A 16768-nucleotide genomic window follows, 5' to 3' on the forward strand; every position below is an offset into this window, starting at 1 on the left:
CCGATTTACACTAGTCCACTGAAGATATACTTTTAGGTTATTTCCAGTTTTCCTGATTACAAATAATGTTTCAATGAACATCTTTGTCTATGTTTTCCAAGTGATATGAGCTTTGAAGAGGAGAATAAATTTCCATAAATGCAATTGTTGGAATATCTTTTAAATTAGTAAGATAGTTTCATACACCCTCAGAAATAGTTCCAAAATCATTGGTGAAAATATATATACTACTCATACTTAATAGGCATTCTTTGATTAACATGATTAATCATTTCTTATATTTTTATCATTTGTATTTCTTACCTTGTGAATTGATTTTTCAGAACCTTAAAAAAGTCATTAGTGAAGTTTTTAATATATTTTATTTATTAAACCTTTGTTAGTTATAAAACAAAAGAAAAATTTGATATGAGCTTCAAGATGAAACACTATGCTTTACAACAGCGCTAGGAGTAATGAGAAAGAGATGCTTACAGCTAATTTAGGCTGTAGAGGACAAACTGGGAGTTGGAGTGATTATAAAGTTGTGAGTCCCTTCCCAGGGACTCTTTGAGAATTATTGCTAAACAATAGAGCAAAAGGCACAATTTGTAGTCTGAATGAAAGGAAAAGTTACCTCAAGGGCTCTTCAAGGGAATTAAAGGGTCCAGGGACTATCAAACTACCACTTTCCTTCCAGAGGAATTTACAAACAGTAAAACAAAGACAAAACCACCTCTAGACTTCTTCTTCTTCTTTTTTTTTTTTTTTTTCCTTTGCTTGGAGTTTAGCATAGCTCTGCTTTTAATCAGATTTTAACTTAAAATGCCTGCTTTTCCCCCCAGCTCTATCCACTCTGCTACTTGAGTGGTGAACACTCAAAGGAGTCAGAGCTCTTGCTCTTTCTAGAGAGCTGTAGCTACTCAAGAGTTAAATTTCAAGCCCATCTGTGAACCACAGTATAGGTTTGCAGACTCAGCTGTAAAAATAAGGTGCAATCTTGAAACTCAATGAAGATGAGTGTTGAGATCTTTGCCCTAGAAATGTCTCTGCCTACTGTATTTGTGTAGTCTCGTCCATTGCCCAGAAATAATTTAATTGCTAAAAATAAAATCAACACTATTTTATTCTCTATATACTAATCATTTGTCATCTATAAGAAATGAACCAGAAGCTATTTTCCTGTGTAATATATATCAGTAGAACTCAGTTCATTTATAAATTGGACTTTTAAAAGACACTTTTAAAAATCACTGTACTTATATCCTTACTAGAAAATACTTTTAGCTTGCAGCTTCTGAGGGAACAAAATTAAAACTGCTTGAGCAAGTTTCTCAGCTGGAGAAAAAACTAGAGGCTGCTGACCATAAGGAAGGCAGTGGAGAACCATATGAAAAAATTGTTTTGGCCAAAAACCAGGTATGTTGTAGAAGAAAAATGATCTTTCTTTTAAACATTATCTAAACTCATTGAAACTGGCAATTCTGCAAAGCCATTTCTGTTTGGGTTGGAAGTTCATGTTTCAGTTCAAGATGGTAAATAACAATATTGTGCATAGTGCCTAAGCCATTTGACTGCTCACTAGAAGGCTGGAGGTTCAAACCCACCAGCCACTCTTTGGACTGAAGACTAGACAATCTAATTCCATAGAGATACCACCTCAGAAACCCAAGTAGGGGTTGCTGTGAGTCTGAGTTGACTTGACACCAGTGAGTTAGTTTTGAGTTTTGGTATAGGTAATTTTATTCTTTGGTAAATATTCAAAAACAAAAATTAATTTTGTTGGTATTTTTTTAAAAGTTTGATATGTATCCTTTTGAACAGTATTAGCTGAAGATTAAAATTGTAAGTGGTATTGATTATATGTTGTTTTTAATTTTCAAGGTTGGAGAGTAGAACAAGTAAAAAAATTTCAGCATGGTTTTAGTCAATTACCTTATTGAGTTAATCAAGAAATAAAAACTGATTAATATCTGAAACTCTGGACATTTATGTATTATTATATAAATTTACTGTTTATTCAACCAAAATGACTTGGAACCTGTCTTTGAAGTATATGCATGTTTTTTATGTGAAAGTATGCATATATGATATGAGTTAGCATTAACCATATCACATTAAGCTAATATTTTACCCAATCATTTCCTAGATTTTCACATATTTGTGTGCTTTGTTGTTGAACTGTTCCATAGAATGGAAGAGGAATAAGGATGGTAGGAAGATTTCTTTGATGATGGTTTTTAAAACATCTAGCTGAGATAATGCTGCTATTCATAAGATTTGTGGAGAAGTATATACAGGTGTTTATATCTGGGATACTTTGAATATGTAAGAGTTATGCACTTTGTTTCCAAATTTTTCACTTTTCAGTGCATTGAGAAATTACAAGCTGAAGTGACAGCCTTCCAGGAGCAACTTATAGCCTATGTAAGTTTCCTTCTTTTCTCATCACTTTGTTTATATTTTTGTCTTTATGGAAATGGACAGAAATTTGCCAGACTTTGTAAGGGAGAAGTGTCTGCTACAAACTAAATCATAAGACTTAAAATCTACATTTTTACTGCTTGACAGAGTTACTTTCCATAGATAGAATTCTGATTTATGCTGATGGTAAAAATTACAAAACTGAGATGTTTTATACATTTTATACATGTTTTATACATTATCTATTCCACTGAGGACATCCAGACTATAAACGTTATCCACAACTTGTGTGTTTTGCTGTTGAACTCTGGATCCTGCCGCTTTTGTAGTCCTCGGTGCTCCTTCTCTTTCCTGCATCTGGGAGGGTGGGGTGGGTCCATATAGATATTGATTTAATCAGGTGAAGAGAATTGAAATCAAAGGTAGAAAACCAAGGAAACCAGTCTAATTTAGTAAGTGGATGAAAGTGGAGAGCTATCTATAGTTCTGGTGGCATAGTAGATAAGGCAGTTGACTGCTAACTGGAAGGTCAGTGGTTCAAACCCACCAGCTGCCCAGTGGAAACAAGACAGGGCAATCTACTTCTGTGAAGATTTACAGCCTCAGAAAGCCAATAGGGGTTGCTATGAGTTGGAAAATGATGTGGCGGTGAGTCCCCCCCCCCCCTTGGTTTTATACATATGTGTAGAGAGAGGAGCTCTGGTAGCGTAGTGCCTAAGGCACTTGACTGCTGACCAGAAGTCTGGCAGTTCAAACCCATCAGCTACTCCTTGGAAGGAAGGTTGGGCAATCTACTTTCAAAGTGATACCACCTTGGAAACCCAAGGAGGGGTCCTATGAGTTGGGGCCGACTCAATGGCACATAACAACAACAACAAATATATATATATTTTTGGTATTATAATATATATATATTTTTTTGGTATATATAATTTTGTTGGTATTTTTTTAAAAGTTTGATATGTATCCTTTTGAACAATATTAGCTGAAGATTAAAATTGTAAGTGGTATTGATTATATGTTTATATATATATAAAATGAGAAAACTGAGTCATAAAGAGGTTAAATCACTTGTCCAGGATCACACTTTTGACTCTAAAACCCTTGCTTTTTTTTTCAATCACAACTTTCTGCCTCTACAAATTATATTTTCTACATGCCATTTGAAGTGTCAAAATGGTGTTTAAAGGTTTTATCTTCAATCTCCTTTTCTCTCTCCATTCAGTCTTAGTGATTCATCAGTTCATAATGTTTCAACAATTACGTCCATGCAAATAAACAACCCCCTCCACCCCCACCAAATTCTTTCTATCTTAATCATCCCCTGATTACAGCCTCTTGATGCTTTAATGAGCGTTTCTTAAAACATTATTCCTGGGGGAGGGGGAATCCTGTAGGATACTAGCAGGCATTCTGAAAGGAAAAAATAACCTAGGGAAGGGGGGATTGGAAAAAAAGTTTAGTTAAACAGGTTAATTCACTGCAAGGTGTCTCAGTGTATAACCAGTTTCCAAGAAAGGGCTGTAATATGTCATTTTCTAAAGGTGCTTGCCTATGAATGATGGATGTTTTACAGCACACACGCTGGGAGACTGCTACCATATTGCATAAAGTTGGAGCACTATGCTTGCTAAATGTGACCTGAATATCTTGCTGACACCTCAGCTCATTATATACAGTCAACTTTGTCATTTTCTAGTCTCATTTCTCAAATATGCTCCTCTTTAAAGTTCTTTTTAAATTCTATCCTCTCTGACTATTTTATATTTAGTTTTTGCAACTGGTCTCAAATTATTAGCATAAGTGGGTTCACAACTTTCCTATCACAAAATAGCTCACTTGGCTTTGACACCAGTCCTGTTTGCAGAGGAGACAAAAGATTAGAACTATGGGTAAAGATTTGTGTGTGGGAGCAGAAAACCAAAGAGAATCAAAAGATAACTCTCTCAAGGAGGAGGTGAGCAACTGGGGTGGCAAAGAAGAGAAAGGGGATCAAGGGACGAAGGTAGTATGGATAGAACAGAAAGAGTGGGCGTGAAGATTCTTCTAGGACAGGAGATCGTAAGGTACCTTGGTGTTTTGAGGGTACTGAAGATTAGGAAATGACAAGGATTATTAATAACAATTGCCCCGTAGTGTGTACTTGAAACTTGTTCAGTGTTTGAGAAAGTCACACTTAAAGTTTGGAATTACTATTTGGGCTGTGCCTTGAGATGTGTGATACTACTCTAGGACTTGGCTTTGGTTTCATCTCCTGGTTTTCCTGCCTTCAGCCTGAGTGAGGTCACAGTCCTTTCCCTTATCTTCTTCTTTTCCATCCTCCTCACCACTCTGTCTTACACTAAGTAGACTAGTAACATGGAGCTGCTTGTCTTTCTTTACACCTCCATTAATATTTGATGCCTCTGTAAATTTGTTCACAACTTACTCTCTTGGGCTGGAATGTCCTTCCTTCTCCTCTTCATCCAAATAATTCTTACTCCTCCTGTAAGACTCAGAGCATGAATCAACAACTTTCTTAATCCTCAAATTATGTTGAGTGCCCCTTCCCTGGACTCCCATAGGCTCCTGTATATACAAGTATCTTAGATCAATATACTATATATGTGGTAGTTAAGGTTGTGTGTCAACTTGGCTGGGCCTGGTTGAGTTGTTAGGAACCTGGTGGTAGTTATTCCCCATGATGAGACTGACAGTCAACTCCATGGTGGGATCTACCACAAGCAGCTGAGTAGCTGCTTTTGGAATGTGGTCTGCTTCCCGTATATAAGAAGCACCTTTGGGAATGGTCTCTAGCTTATGGCATGCTTGAACCCTGCATGTAGCTGAGACATTGTTCAGCAGCCTGCCATGCTCTGCTGATCTTGGGACTTTTAATGGACTTGAATTAATGGCCTGCCATACGGGGACTGTGCCTTGTTACTTGTCAACCTTGAGCTTGTGAACCACTGTAGCACAGGTAGCAGCCAGAAGGTGTCTGAGTGAAGAAAAGCCTCTAGCTTCAGTGGGCTGGGAGCAGGAGGCAGAGCTGAAGCCCAAGGTTGAGGGGCTTTCACCCAGCCCTGAGAGCCTGGTACTTTGAACTTGAACTTAAAGTCTCCAAACGGTAAGAAAATAAACTCCTGTTTGTTAAAGCCATCCCATTTGTGGTATGTTCCTGTCAAAGTGGCAATAGGTAACCAAAACAATATATTATTGACATTATCTGTGTTTACATTGATCTACCACTAGACTCTAAAGTCATGAAAGCAGCACTGAGAATGTGTCTCTTCTGTGTCTTCTACATCAGGTTCTGTACTGGGGACTTGGTAACCACTCAATAAACTATGCTGAATTGAACTGAATTTTACTCTGATCATGTCATTTCCTCAATTCCAAAGCCTATGATAAGGCAATGATTATTCCAGAACAATGTCCAACCTCCTGATCATGGCATTTACTACACTAAAAACGAGGGCCTAACCTTTCTTCCTGTCTCATCTCCTGTCATTTGCCTGTGACCCCCATCCCCTAAGTATGCATGTATTATAACTGCCCTAGAGGCTCTTTTCCTAGTTATTTTGTCACCTGCAATACCTGCCCCCACCATTGTGTTTCTCAGATTTTCCCCATTCATCATCAGTATTACTTTCTCCAACAAGCTTCTCCTAAACTATTAATCCAGAAATAATCTCTTTTTCTTTGGTATTTTCATAGTACTTCTCTATGCCACCTTTCTGTCACTTGTCACATTATGCTGTCCATTATAATTATTTAAAGTTCTCTCTTCTCCAAGCCTGTGAACCACTGTAGCATAGGTAGCAAGTCTGTTCATCTTCATGTGTCCCACATTGTCTGTCTCTATCTATGCCTTGTACAAATTTCATTGAATTGAATTGTTAAAATTGCTAAATTTAAAAATAAAATTATTTGGCATTTGTAGGAACACATTTAAGATCTCTGGGAAAATCATTTTATAAGGATTTTTTGCCTTAAAGATGCCAGTTACATAAGATATTTTACATTAATCTGAGGCTGATACTCTCAAAATGTAAGGACAAAGGTCATGATAGCTTAGAGTGGAAACAGAAGGGAAAAATAACACAGAAAGAAGACAGTTGTATTTTTCAGGTGATAAGAAGACTGTCTAATGGAAATTATCATCTTAACATGAAAAGTAACAACCTAAGATCTAGTGAGTTCACTGCTCCACAACCCAATCGTTGAACCATATTATGGTATAGCTAAATTGTTAACTATGAAATAGAGAGGAGATACAAGCTTTGACATTTATTATTATGATGATGGTGATTTGGGTGAAAGTGAACAGAGCAAATTCATTTTCCATTCAACAGTTTATGCACATTTTGTTTCGTGACATTGATTGCAGTTTTCACAATGTAATAGCTCCCTTCCCACTTCCTCCCTGTTGTTACCATTTCTCTTTCTCCTTTCCTATGCAATCCTGCCCTCTGAGCTATCTCCCTATGTAAATGCTGCTCTTCTAATCTCCCATAGTTGATTGTACCTGGCATAGTTCTTCACCTCTTAGGCTTGTCTACTGTTTGGCTGGAAGTTAAGCCAGGAGAGTAAGTTCAGTTCCAGACCTGAAGGGTGACTAGGGGCCATAGTCTAGGCAGTTTCACTAATCTTTATCAGACCAGTAAGCCTAGTCTTTTTTATGATTTTGAGTTTTACTCCACATTTTTCTGCCACTCTATCTGTTGTTGTTGTTGTTGTGTGCCGTCGAGTCAAACCCAACTCATAGCGACCCCTCCTTGGGTTTCCGAGGCAGTATCACTACGGAAGTAGGATTGCTCAACCTTCCTTCTGAGGAGTGGCTGGTGGGTTTGAACCGCCAGCTGTCTGGTTAGCAGGCAAGTGTCTTAGCCACTATGCTACCAGAGCTCCCACCACTCTATCTAGGATCTCCAATTTTGATCCCTTCTGAGTGGTTGGCAATGGTAGCTGGACACCATCTTCTTTTTTTGGTCTCAAGGTGGGGTAGGCTGAGATTCCCATGGTCCACTAGTCCCTTGGAATAATTGTTCCCATGTGTCTTTTTTTTTCCCCCCACTCTTCTTTGCTCTGGATGAGGAGAGATCAGTTATTGCACCTTAAACCACTGCTCACAAACTTTTAAGACCCCAGTCATTACTCACCAAAGTAGGATATAGTACAATGTTTCCATGTAATATGTTATGCCAATTGAGCTTGATGCCCCCTGTGGCCGTGTCCCAAGTCCATGGGCCCAGCCACTTGCTCCCTCAAAGTGTTTGGCTGTGGCTAAGAAGTTATCATAACTTTGCCACTTGTTAGCTCTATTACATAAATGGACATTCTTATAGCACAGACAAACAAGTATGTAGAAATATAATCTGCCAAACTTACCTATCTAGGAAGTTTCCCTGCCTTCCCATCCCCTCCCTGGTAACCAACAAAGAAACATTCCTTCCTTGTGTAAATTTTTCCTTGACTTTTTACAATAGTAGACTTACACAATATTTTTCCTTCTATGATTGACTTATTTCACTCAATACAATGTCCTCCAAGGTCATCTACATTTTAAGGTATACATGGATTCTTTTGTGTTGTGTAGTATTCCATAGTTTGGTTATTCATTCATCCATTGATGGGCACTTAGGTTGTCTCCATCTCTTTACTATTGTGAATAGTGATGTGATGAATATGAGTGTCCATGTATCTATTCATGCCCCAGAGCTCACTTCTTTAGACTATATACCTAGTAGTGGGATTGCTGGATCAAATGATATTGCTATTTCCAACTTTTTAAGGACGCTCCACACCATTCACCATTTCCCACCGTGGTTCTACCAGCAGTGTATGAGAGTTCCAATCTCTCTACACCCTTGTCAGCATTTGTTGTTTTCTGTTTTGTTGAACTTTGCTATTATTACCAGGGTGAAATGATATCTCCTTGCTTTTTTTATTTGCATCTCTTTAATACAAGCCTTGACATATTAGAGGGAGTTGTCACCTATTAATATTTTCAAGATACAAAATCTCATCCAGTCAACTTTACTTCCTAGTTACAACTTATACATTTAAAAGATTATATAATGTTGCCCCTCCCAATGCAAAATGGGCACACAGGCTGAGCCCCTACAGAGCTAATCTGCCCTGAGAATTTTAATCAATCCTTCCTATGTGATAATTTATCTTCATAGAGACCTCCATAAAATAAAACAAATATTAAAAGTGAATGCTTATAATCACTTAAATATCACTCTTTTTGCTAGGGTAATTTGAGTCAGGACAATGTATCTTAAGGAAAAAATATTTTTAAAAACAGTGTGTTCCAAGTCATTGAATGCCAACTTTGACTATTTTCAGTATTTGTGGGTCTAAGTTCTCTGCCCCATTCATCCACTCAGTCATTGGTGATTTGATGATTTGCAGCAGTCCAAAAGGCTTATCTCTGCCCTTCGTCATCATCCAAATAAGCATCTCATTTCTTGATATCTATCTATCCCCAAGACTCTGCCTACAATATAGGATTCTTTCAAAAGTAGAAATCTGGGTGGCTGGATAATAGGCACTCAGGTGTTATGTTATTTTCTGTACTGACTTATATTTTGAATTATTTCATATTAAACTAATTCTGTTGTTGTTGCAAGGTGCCGTCAAGTCTACTTTGACTTATAGTGACCCAATATGACAGAGTAGAGCTGTTCTATAGGGTTTTCTAGGCTGTAATCTTTATAAAAGCACATCACCAGTTCTTTCTCCCACAGAGCCACTGAGTGAGTTCAAACCACTAAGCTTTCAATTAGCAGCAGAGCTGCTTAACCATTGCACTACAAGGGCACAATAAACTAATAAGTTAAAAATAAATTCAGAAGAAAGAACTCTTCAAATGAATTGTTTAGTATGCTTCAAGATGCAAGATAGGTGAGCATGAATTGAAATCAGAGGCTCCTGAACCACATTTCTTGAGGACACACTTAGACTTGCAACCAGTGGTCCTGAAGCTAAAATTCAGGAACATAGGACTCTAGAGGAACTATGGTTGACTCCTATGGCATGATCTTCCAAAATATTTTGTGTACCTTCTTCTTTTCCTTCTCTAAAGAAGCTATATTTGCTATTTTATTTTCTAACTTAAGATCTACAAGAGCCCCCAATTTAGATAAAGTGCAGGCTGAAACCCCTTGGAATTCTAGACCATCCACAATTGGTTTTTAAGGGCACAGTCTGTTGTGTTTTGTTGTTTTGTTTTGTTTTTGACTGCCTAGGCATCTGTTTTGGTGAAGAATACTGAGGGTACCATGGACTGCTGGAAGAAAGAACTAATCTGTCCTAAAAGAAGTACAGCTGGAATGCTCCTTGGAAGCAAGAATGGCCAAACTTCGTCTCACCTACTTTGGTCATTTTGTCAGAAGGGACCATTCCCTGGAGAAGGATATCATGCTTGGTAAAGTGGAGGGTCAGTGAAAAAGGGAAATACCCTCAATGAGATGGATTGTCACAGTGGCTACAATGATGGGCTCAAGTATAGCAAGGATTGTGAGGATGGTGCATGACTGGACAGTGTTTCATTCTGTAGTACATAGGGTCACTATGATTCAGAGTCACATCAATGACACCTAACAACAGCAACAACAAGAAGCATCCATTAATCCACTTTTGATAACACTACCCTGACATCCTTTTGAGTTGTGTCTCTCCCATAGTATGCAGTCTTCTAGGGACTGTAATTGAAAGTATCCCTTCAACTACTAACTGGGAAGAGGGCATGTGCCCTAGTCAACTGGATTCTTTCTGCAGGGACTTGAAATATTAAATCAGGTGAAGCAAGACAAGAAAAAGAGTTGGAGCCAATGCATTCTGTCAGTGGTGCCAGACATCGCAGTGAAGGAATTTGTGAAGCCTGGACAGAACTTCCCCTGGTCTTTTCTGTTTCTCGAGTCCAGCTCCTGTCAATTCTAGGAGCCACCCAATAAGCTAGTCAGATAAGATTCAAGTCATTTACAACTGGGAAATTCTAGTTCTTATATTCTCCCAGAAGTTCTCAAAGTGTGTTTCCTGGACCAGCAGCATTACCATCAAATGGGACTTGTTTAAAATGCTTATTTTGAGGCCTCATCCCATATCTACTGAAACAGAAACTCTAAGAGGTGAGATTTGTTTTAAAGAGTCCTCAAGGTGGTTCTGATGATGACTAATCTTTGAGAAATGCTGCACTGTCTAATAAGCCCCTCACTCCCTCCACCACCATTTTCCAGCATAGATCCGTATTCTCACATAATCATTGCCCTTGACAGCATCTTGCTTATGGTAGCCAGCCTCTCTGGCCTCATGCTTCTGTCTCTGGGGAATATCTCCACGCCTGATCTCAGCATAGCAACTGGTATCATGGCACTGGGTACATATTTATGAAACTGTTATTAAGTCAAATGGGAATGATCTTCCCTCTCTCCTTCTCTAAATCCCACATGTCTGCCTATGTGCTCTAGAAGAATCACTTCAGCCCTGAAGCTTGTTGTGAGTAGTCTACCATAAAGTGATAGTAATTAATAACACATCAGGGTCATACAACGATTTACAGTTCCCTAAATGCTTCCACCCACATTATGCCATTTATTTTTCACAACAATCCTGTGAGGCAGGTATTTTTCCTCATCTAGCAGAGGAAGAAAGTAAGAGTCAGAGACATTAAGTTCCCTGACCTTAGAACATAGAATGTAACAAAGCAAAGACTAGATGTTCTGACTCATGGTCCCCTGTTTCTTAAGCTTGATTTCACTTTCAGTTCAGAATTTTTTTTGCTGCATATATATTCCAATGCACATATACCAGCTGTGTCAATAAATTAATCTGTATGATCTTTTAACTTTATAGTATTCAACACACTCCAAAGTGAAGTTAATCATCCTGAGCGACTTTGGTAGTGGGATCTAATAGAGCCCTACCTGGAGCCAATGAGGGATGGGAAAATTCCTTCCTCATGGGCCATTCTCTTATTATTAATCATAACGGAAAATTCCTCAATGACTCTTTATGAACAGAACCAGATTGTATTGAATGGTAGCATGTGGCATAAATCTCAGGAATATTTTTAATGCATTTGTTGATTATATTATAATTAACCCGTCTCTGCATGCCACCTTCTTTGGTTGGATTATGTGGACAGAATGATTATTCAGTGCCATGTTCAACCCTTTCTGTAGTTATTCATGGCTCAGTTCCCACATGTTCGATCTGAAAAGGTTAAACATCAGAGAAGAATTAGACAGACTTTGAAATCTCATTGGTGGATGTTGCTGCCAAACTTTCCTGTAAGTAAGAAAGGGAGGGGATATGAGCTCTGACTTCATCCCAGTAGCTTGCTTATAACCTACAACCACTACTCTCGGAAAACATTGATCCATTATATAGATCCTGCCCAATCATGTGTGGTTAAATAGCTAATCTCTAGTAGGTAGAGAGGGCAGTATTCAGAATGAAAATTTAGAGGCCCTATCAATGATCTTATTTAATTAAATTTATTATTATTTTAACCTCAAAAAACCAAGGCACAATAACTTTCTGTAGGAGCATTTAATGAAGGTAGATTGAGGGGTCTGGACCTGAGATATGAGTTGGCCAGTTACATCATGTAAGCTTAATTCTGGCTGACACCCAGGAGGCTCATTTTCCTTTCTCTGATGAAATATGAGTTTCCTCGTTTCACATAGATGACAAATAAGTTTAAACTGAACAAAGCACCCAAGGACAATTTCCTGCCACCACAGCTACTTAAGAACCATGTTTATCCGATCTTTGTTTAGCCACCTTGCTGGCCTGTCTTAGTTATCTAGTGCTGCTATAAAAGAAATCCCACAAATGGATGCCTTTAACAAACACAAATTTATTCTCTTACGACTTAGGAGGCTAGAAGTCCTAGTTCAGAGTCCTGGATCTAGGGGAAGACTTTCTCTCTGTGTGTCTCTTACTCTTAGAAGGATCCCAGTGCAGGATCCAAAGGACACACACTGCTCCTGGCTCCCTTTCTTGGTAGTAGGTCCCTTCTCTGCTTGCTTCTCTCTCCTTTTAGTTCTTATAAGATAAAAAGTATTGCAGGTCATATTCCAGGGATGCTCCCCTTACATTGGATTATGGATGTGTTGGGACTAAGGTGTTGCAAACTACCCTTAATCTTAATCCTTTTACACCTGATTAATTTATAACATCAGATCACACCATGAGGTATCATTATGTATCTGCCACATTCCATCATTACATAACTTCGAAACCACTGAGAATCATGGCTCAGCCAAGATGACACAAATTTCTTGGGGGGACCCAATTCAATCCATGACATGGACACAGAGCATAATCTAATTATTATATAAATCTTAGTATCTTACTATGCATTTCTTCAAAAATATATTTCAACATCTTACATACATGATAAGCTTGGACTTCTCATGCCACATCCTATAAAAGAAATACACAGATTTGTTGTTGTTGTTGTTGTTTGCTGTCGAGTCGGCCCCGAATATTATAATACAGATCATTGTTATAATCTCAACCACATTGTGGAAAAATCAATTGGGGATGGTGTAGAATTGTGTGTAGCTTTTTTCCTCTTTTGATCCTGAGCTGCATTAATCTATAAACTTCCAGCCATTAATACTCACACAGAGCTCATCCTATATTATTATAATAACCTAATATTGTTGTTATGTGCTGTCAAGTCAGCCCCAACTCATAGCAACCCCTCCTTGGGTTTCTGACGCAGGATCTCTACAGGAGTAGATTGCCCAACCTTCTTTTGAGGAGTGGCTGGTGGGTGTGAATCGCCAGACTTCTGATCAGCAGTCAAGTGCTTTAGGCACTACGCTACCAGAGCTCCCCAAGAATTCAGTAGGAATCTTATTTTTAGTCTTTGTTTTCTTAATAATAAAATAGCTTTAAAATGAATGAGAGACATAACTTCTATTATAGACAGTAGAGAGATAAGCTGTTGATATGATGAATCCTGAGGGGGTTTTAAAAGGCCTTTGGTCCTACTACCTAACTGCTGCCAGAGAAAGGCTAGTGATGGAGAGCAAGGTCCTGGAGTTAGACACTGGAGCTGAAACTGAATCTCAGCTTTGCCAACCCAAGTGCATGACCTTGGGAAAGTTACTTAACCTCTCTGTTCCTCTTGTTTATGGAAAGAAGGTAATAATATTACTCAGCTTCATGGGGATTTTATTGTTGTTGTTGTTTGCCGTCAAGTCAGACCCAACTCATAGCGACTCCTCCTTGGGTTTCCGAGGCAGTATCACTACGGAAGTAGATTATCCAACCTTCCTTCCAAGGAGTGGCTGGTGGGTTTGAACCAGCAGCCTTCTGGTTAGCAGTCAAGTGCTTTAGGCACTATGCTACCAGAGATCCTTCATGGGGATTTGGATGGTACATAAACTTGTGAAGTGAGATAATAGTACACATGACGCAGATGGCAAGTGCCTAGCATATACAGTGTTCAATAAATTTATTACCAGTTATTCTAAAATGAAGTTATGTTTTGTGGTAACTATTCCAAAACTTTTACAGATTGTAGTAAATAATTTTAGAGAATATCACTACATTTTAGCTGCCAGTTCATTTTATAGGCGCTCTGGTGGTGGAGTGCCTAAGGCATTTGACTGCTAACCCAAAGGCTGGCAGTTTGAATCCACTAGCCACTCCTTGGAAGGAAGACTGGGCAATCTATTCCCATAGAGATACTGCCTCAGAAACCCAAGGAGGGGTTGCTGTGAGTCAGGAATGACTCAACAGCAGTGAGTTACTTCATTTTATAGGGGATACTAGAAAGTTAATTGATTAAAGGCTCAAAATTACTTTCTAAGAAGAATATTGTCTTTTCCTATCAGTACCTCTTCACCTTATTTCTTCTCTCAATGAACATTGTCTTATGCCCTTCAGAGAACCACCTCCTTCTAATGTAGTAGTCTGTCGCTTTGTCTTTATCCTCTATTAGTATTAAGCTTCTTGAGGGTAGACCTGGATTTAGTTCATTTTGTCTGCCACGTAGTGTTGTTTTTGTTGTTACTTGTCATCAAATCAATTCTGACTCATATAACCCCATGTGTGCAGAGAACTGCTCCGTAGGATTTTCAAGGCTGTGACTTTTCAGAAGCAGGTTACCAGGCCTGTCTTCTTAGGCACCCCTGAGTGGTTTTGAACTACCAACCTTTTGGCTAGTAGTTCAGTGGTTAACCTTTTATACCACTCTGGGACCTCCCACATAACAGGTTCTCAATAAGTTTTCTTGAATGAAGCAATGACTGAATGAATCAGTGAATAAGTATATGAATGAAAGTGGGCAACCTTTCAACTCACATAGTATCTTTGTGAAGCCCCACAATTTTCAAAAGAGGATGTCAGTTCTAACCCTAACCCAGCTGACCACTTCTACCCAGAGTATAATCTTGAGCTCAATTCTTAGCTCTGAAAAGCTTGAATGAAATGAAGTATATAATAGTGAGTAGCTAAAATATAGTCTATTTTTTTCTTTCAGAAAGATACCCTAAAATCTTTCCCAAATTAAGTAGAACCAACAAAAAATCCCATTTCTGGGCTGTATCAGGTTGTCTAGAATTGCTTTTATCGAACAATGTGGTTTAGCATAATGCAAATTGCTTAGTTTGGGTGGATTTTGTAAGAAACTATACTATGAAGGTTATCACTGTGTTTACTATCAGATTAATACTGAGAACATGTATTATTATATCAGATACTATGCCTTTCTGAGGTCCCATGGGAGGTATTACTTTCTCTGCACCAGGTATAATGGTGCTTCTACTGAGCTCTGGGCTTGTTTTTACTCCGTGGATGCTGTGCTTTCATAAGTAATTATTTTGACTACCAGAAAGGCTAGAGGAAGTTTTGCCTCACCTCTGTTGTTGTTGTTGTTGTATGTGCTGTCCAGTCAGACCTGATTCATAATGACTCCTCCTTGGGTTTCCGAAGCAGTATCACTACGGAAGTAGATTGCCCAACCTTCATTCCGAGGAGTGGCTGGTGGGTTTGAACTGCCAGCCTTCTGGTTAGCAGTCAAGTGCCTTAGGCACTATGCTACCAGAGCTCCTGCCTCACCTCTAACAAGTGCATATGTAAGGTGTCATGGCATGAATAGTATGAAGCAACCTTCCTACTTCTATCCTAATTTCCTTTTACCTCATCTTTCAAATTCTTTAGTGGCTTCTAACATCATGTGTTTATTTTTCAAGCTACACTAAAATCATTCTGAAATGTGACATTGTCCAAATCAGTGAATTCATGGGGGAAGTAATTAGACTGATTCCATAAACAGCCTTGAGCAGTTTTTCCAGAGTTAGTTTCAAAGACTATAGGTTGAGTCATGTAAGTCTCTTACTTAAAATCTTCAGTGGCCAAAGCAGGGAATTAAATAGACACTGGTACAGCAATGTTCATTGCAGTACTCTTTACAACAGCCAAAATGTGGAAACAATGAAGGAGTCCATCAACAAATGACTGGGTAAACAAAATGAATTATATCCAGACAGTGGAGTTTTATTCTGCCATAAAGAGAAATGAAGTTCTCATATATTCTATGACATTGATGAACCTTAAAAATACTATGCTAAGTGAAATAAGAAAGACATAAAAGGACAAATATTGTATGATCCCACTAATATGAAATATCCAGAAAAGGCAAATGCATAGAGGTAAAAGTTTATTAGTGGTTATAAAGGGTAGGTGGGCAGGTAAACGGAAAATATTACTAAAGGAGAACTGAGTTTTTGTTAATCGTGATGAAAAAATTGGAAATGGATAGTGGTGATGGATACATAATGTTAACACAATTAACACATGGTCACCAATTTGTACCTTTAAAAATGGCTGAAATGACCAGTGTTTTACTACTTACTTTCCCACAATAGTAATAATAATAATAAAAGACATCAGTAGCTTACATTGAGTATAAAATAGTAACTAACCCTTGACCATGATAAGTAAGAACCTCACCAGTTGACTTTGACAGCTTCATTTCCTGACACGTTCCTTGCCATTGCTAGTTGACCCAACAATGCAGCTGATTTGAGGACTTGGGATTCACTAAGGATTCCTCTGGGTTCAAACCTCCATCCCTTTGCAGAGTGGGCCCTGATGGACTTCACCTCTGATGGACTGGCTCACCTCTCAATACCTGGTGCACATATCCAGGTGTCAAGCCTCTCCTGACTCCTCAGACAGAACTTGACCCTCCCTCCAGAGTGGCACCACACCATGTCTCTCTCTTTTAGTCATAATTCTACTCTATTAGTCTGAGTTCTCCAAGTTCTGGGACTTGATTTTATCCACAAAAAGCATAAGTCTTGACACAAAGTGGATGTTCAATAGATGCCTTGCTGAATGAATGGACAAATCA

The 16768-nt window shown here is 38.5% G+C and overlaps 1 protein-coding gene across 1 annotated transcript in view; it reads left to right on the plus strand.

Annotated features, from left to right (window-relative positions):
- Positions 1–16768, plus strand: part of CCDC192 (coiled-coil domain containing 192) — a 202114-nt gene that overhangs the window by 61390 nt on the left and 123956 nt on the right. Inside the window, exons 3-4 of the mRNA XM_042781861.1 lie at positions 1267–1398; positions 2350–2406. Of these exons, the coding sequence (XP_042637795.1) occupies positions 1267–1398; positions 2350–2406 (189 nt within the window). The remainder of the gene's footprint in view (positions 1–1266; positions 1399–2349; positions 2407–16768) is intronic.

Source organism: Orycteropus afer, unplaced genomic scaffold (genome assembly GCF_000298275.1).
Source record: "Orycteropus afer afer isolate SDZICR_OR568_19922 unplaced genomic scaffold, OryAfe1.0 scaffold00185, whole genome shotgun sequence".
Classification (NCBI taxonomy): domain Eukaryota; kingdom Metazoa; phylum Chordata; class Mammalia; order Tubulidentata; family Orycteropodidae; genus Orycteropus; species Orycteropus afer.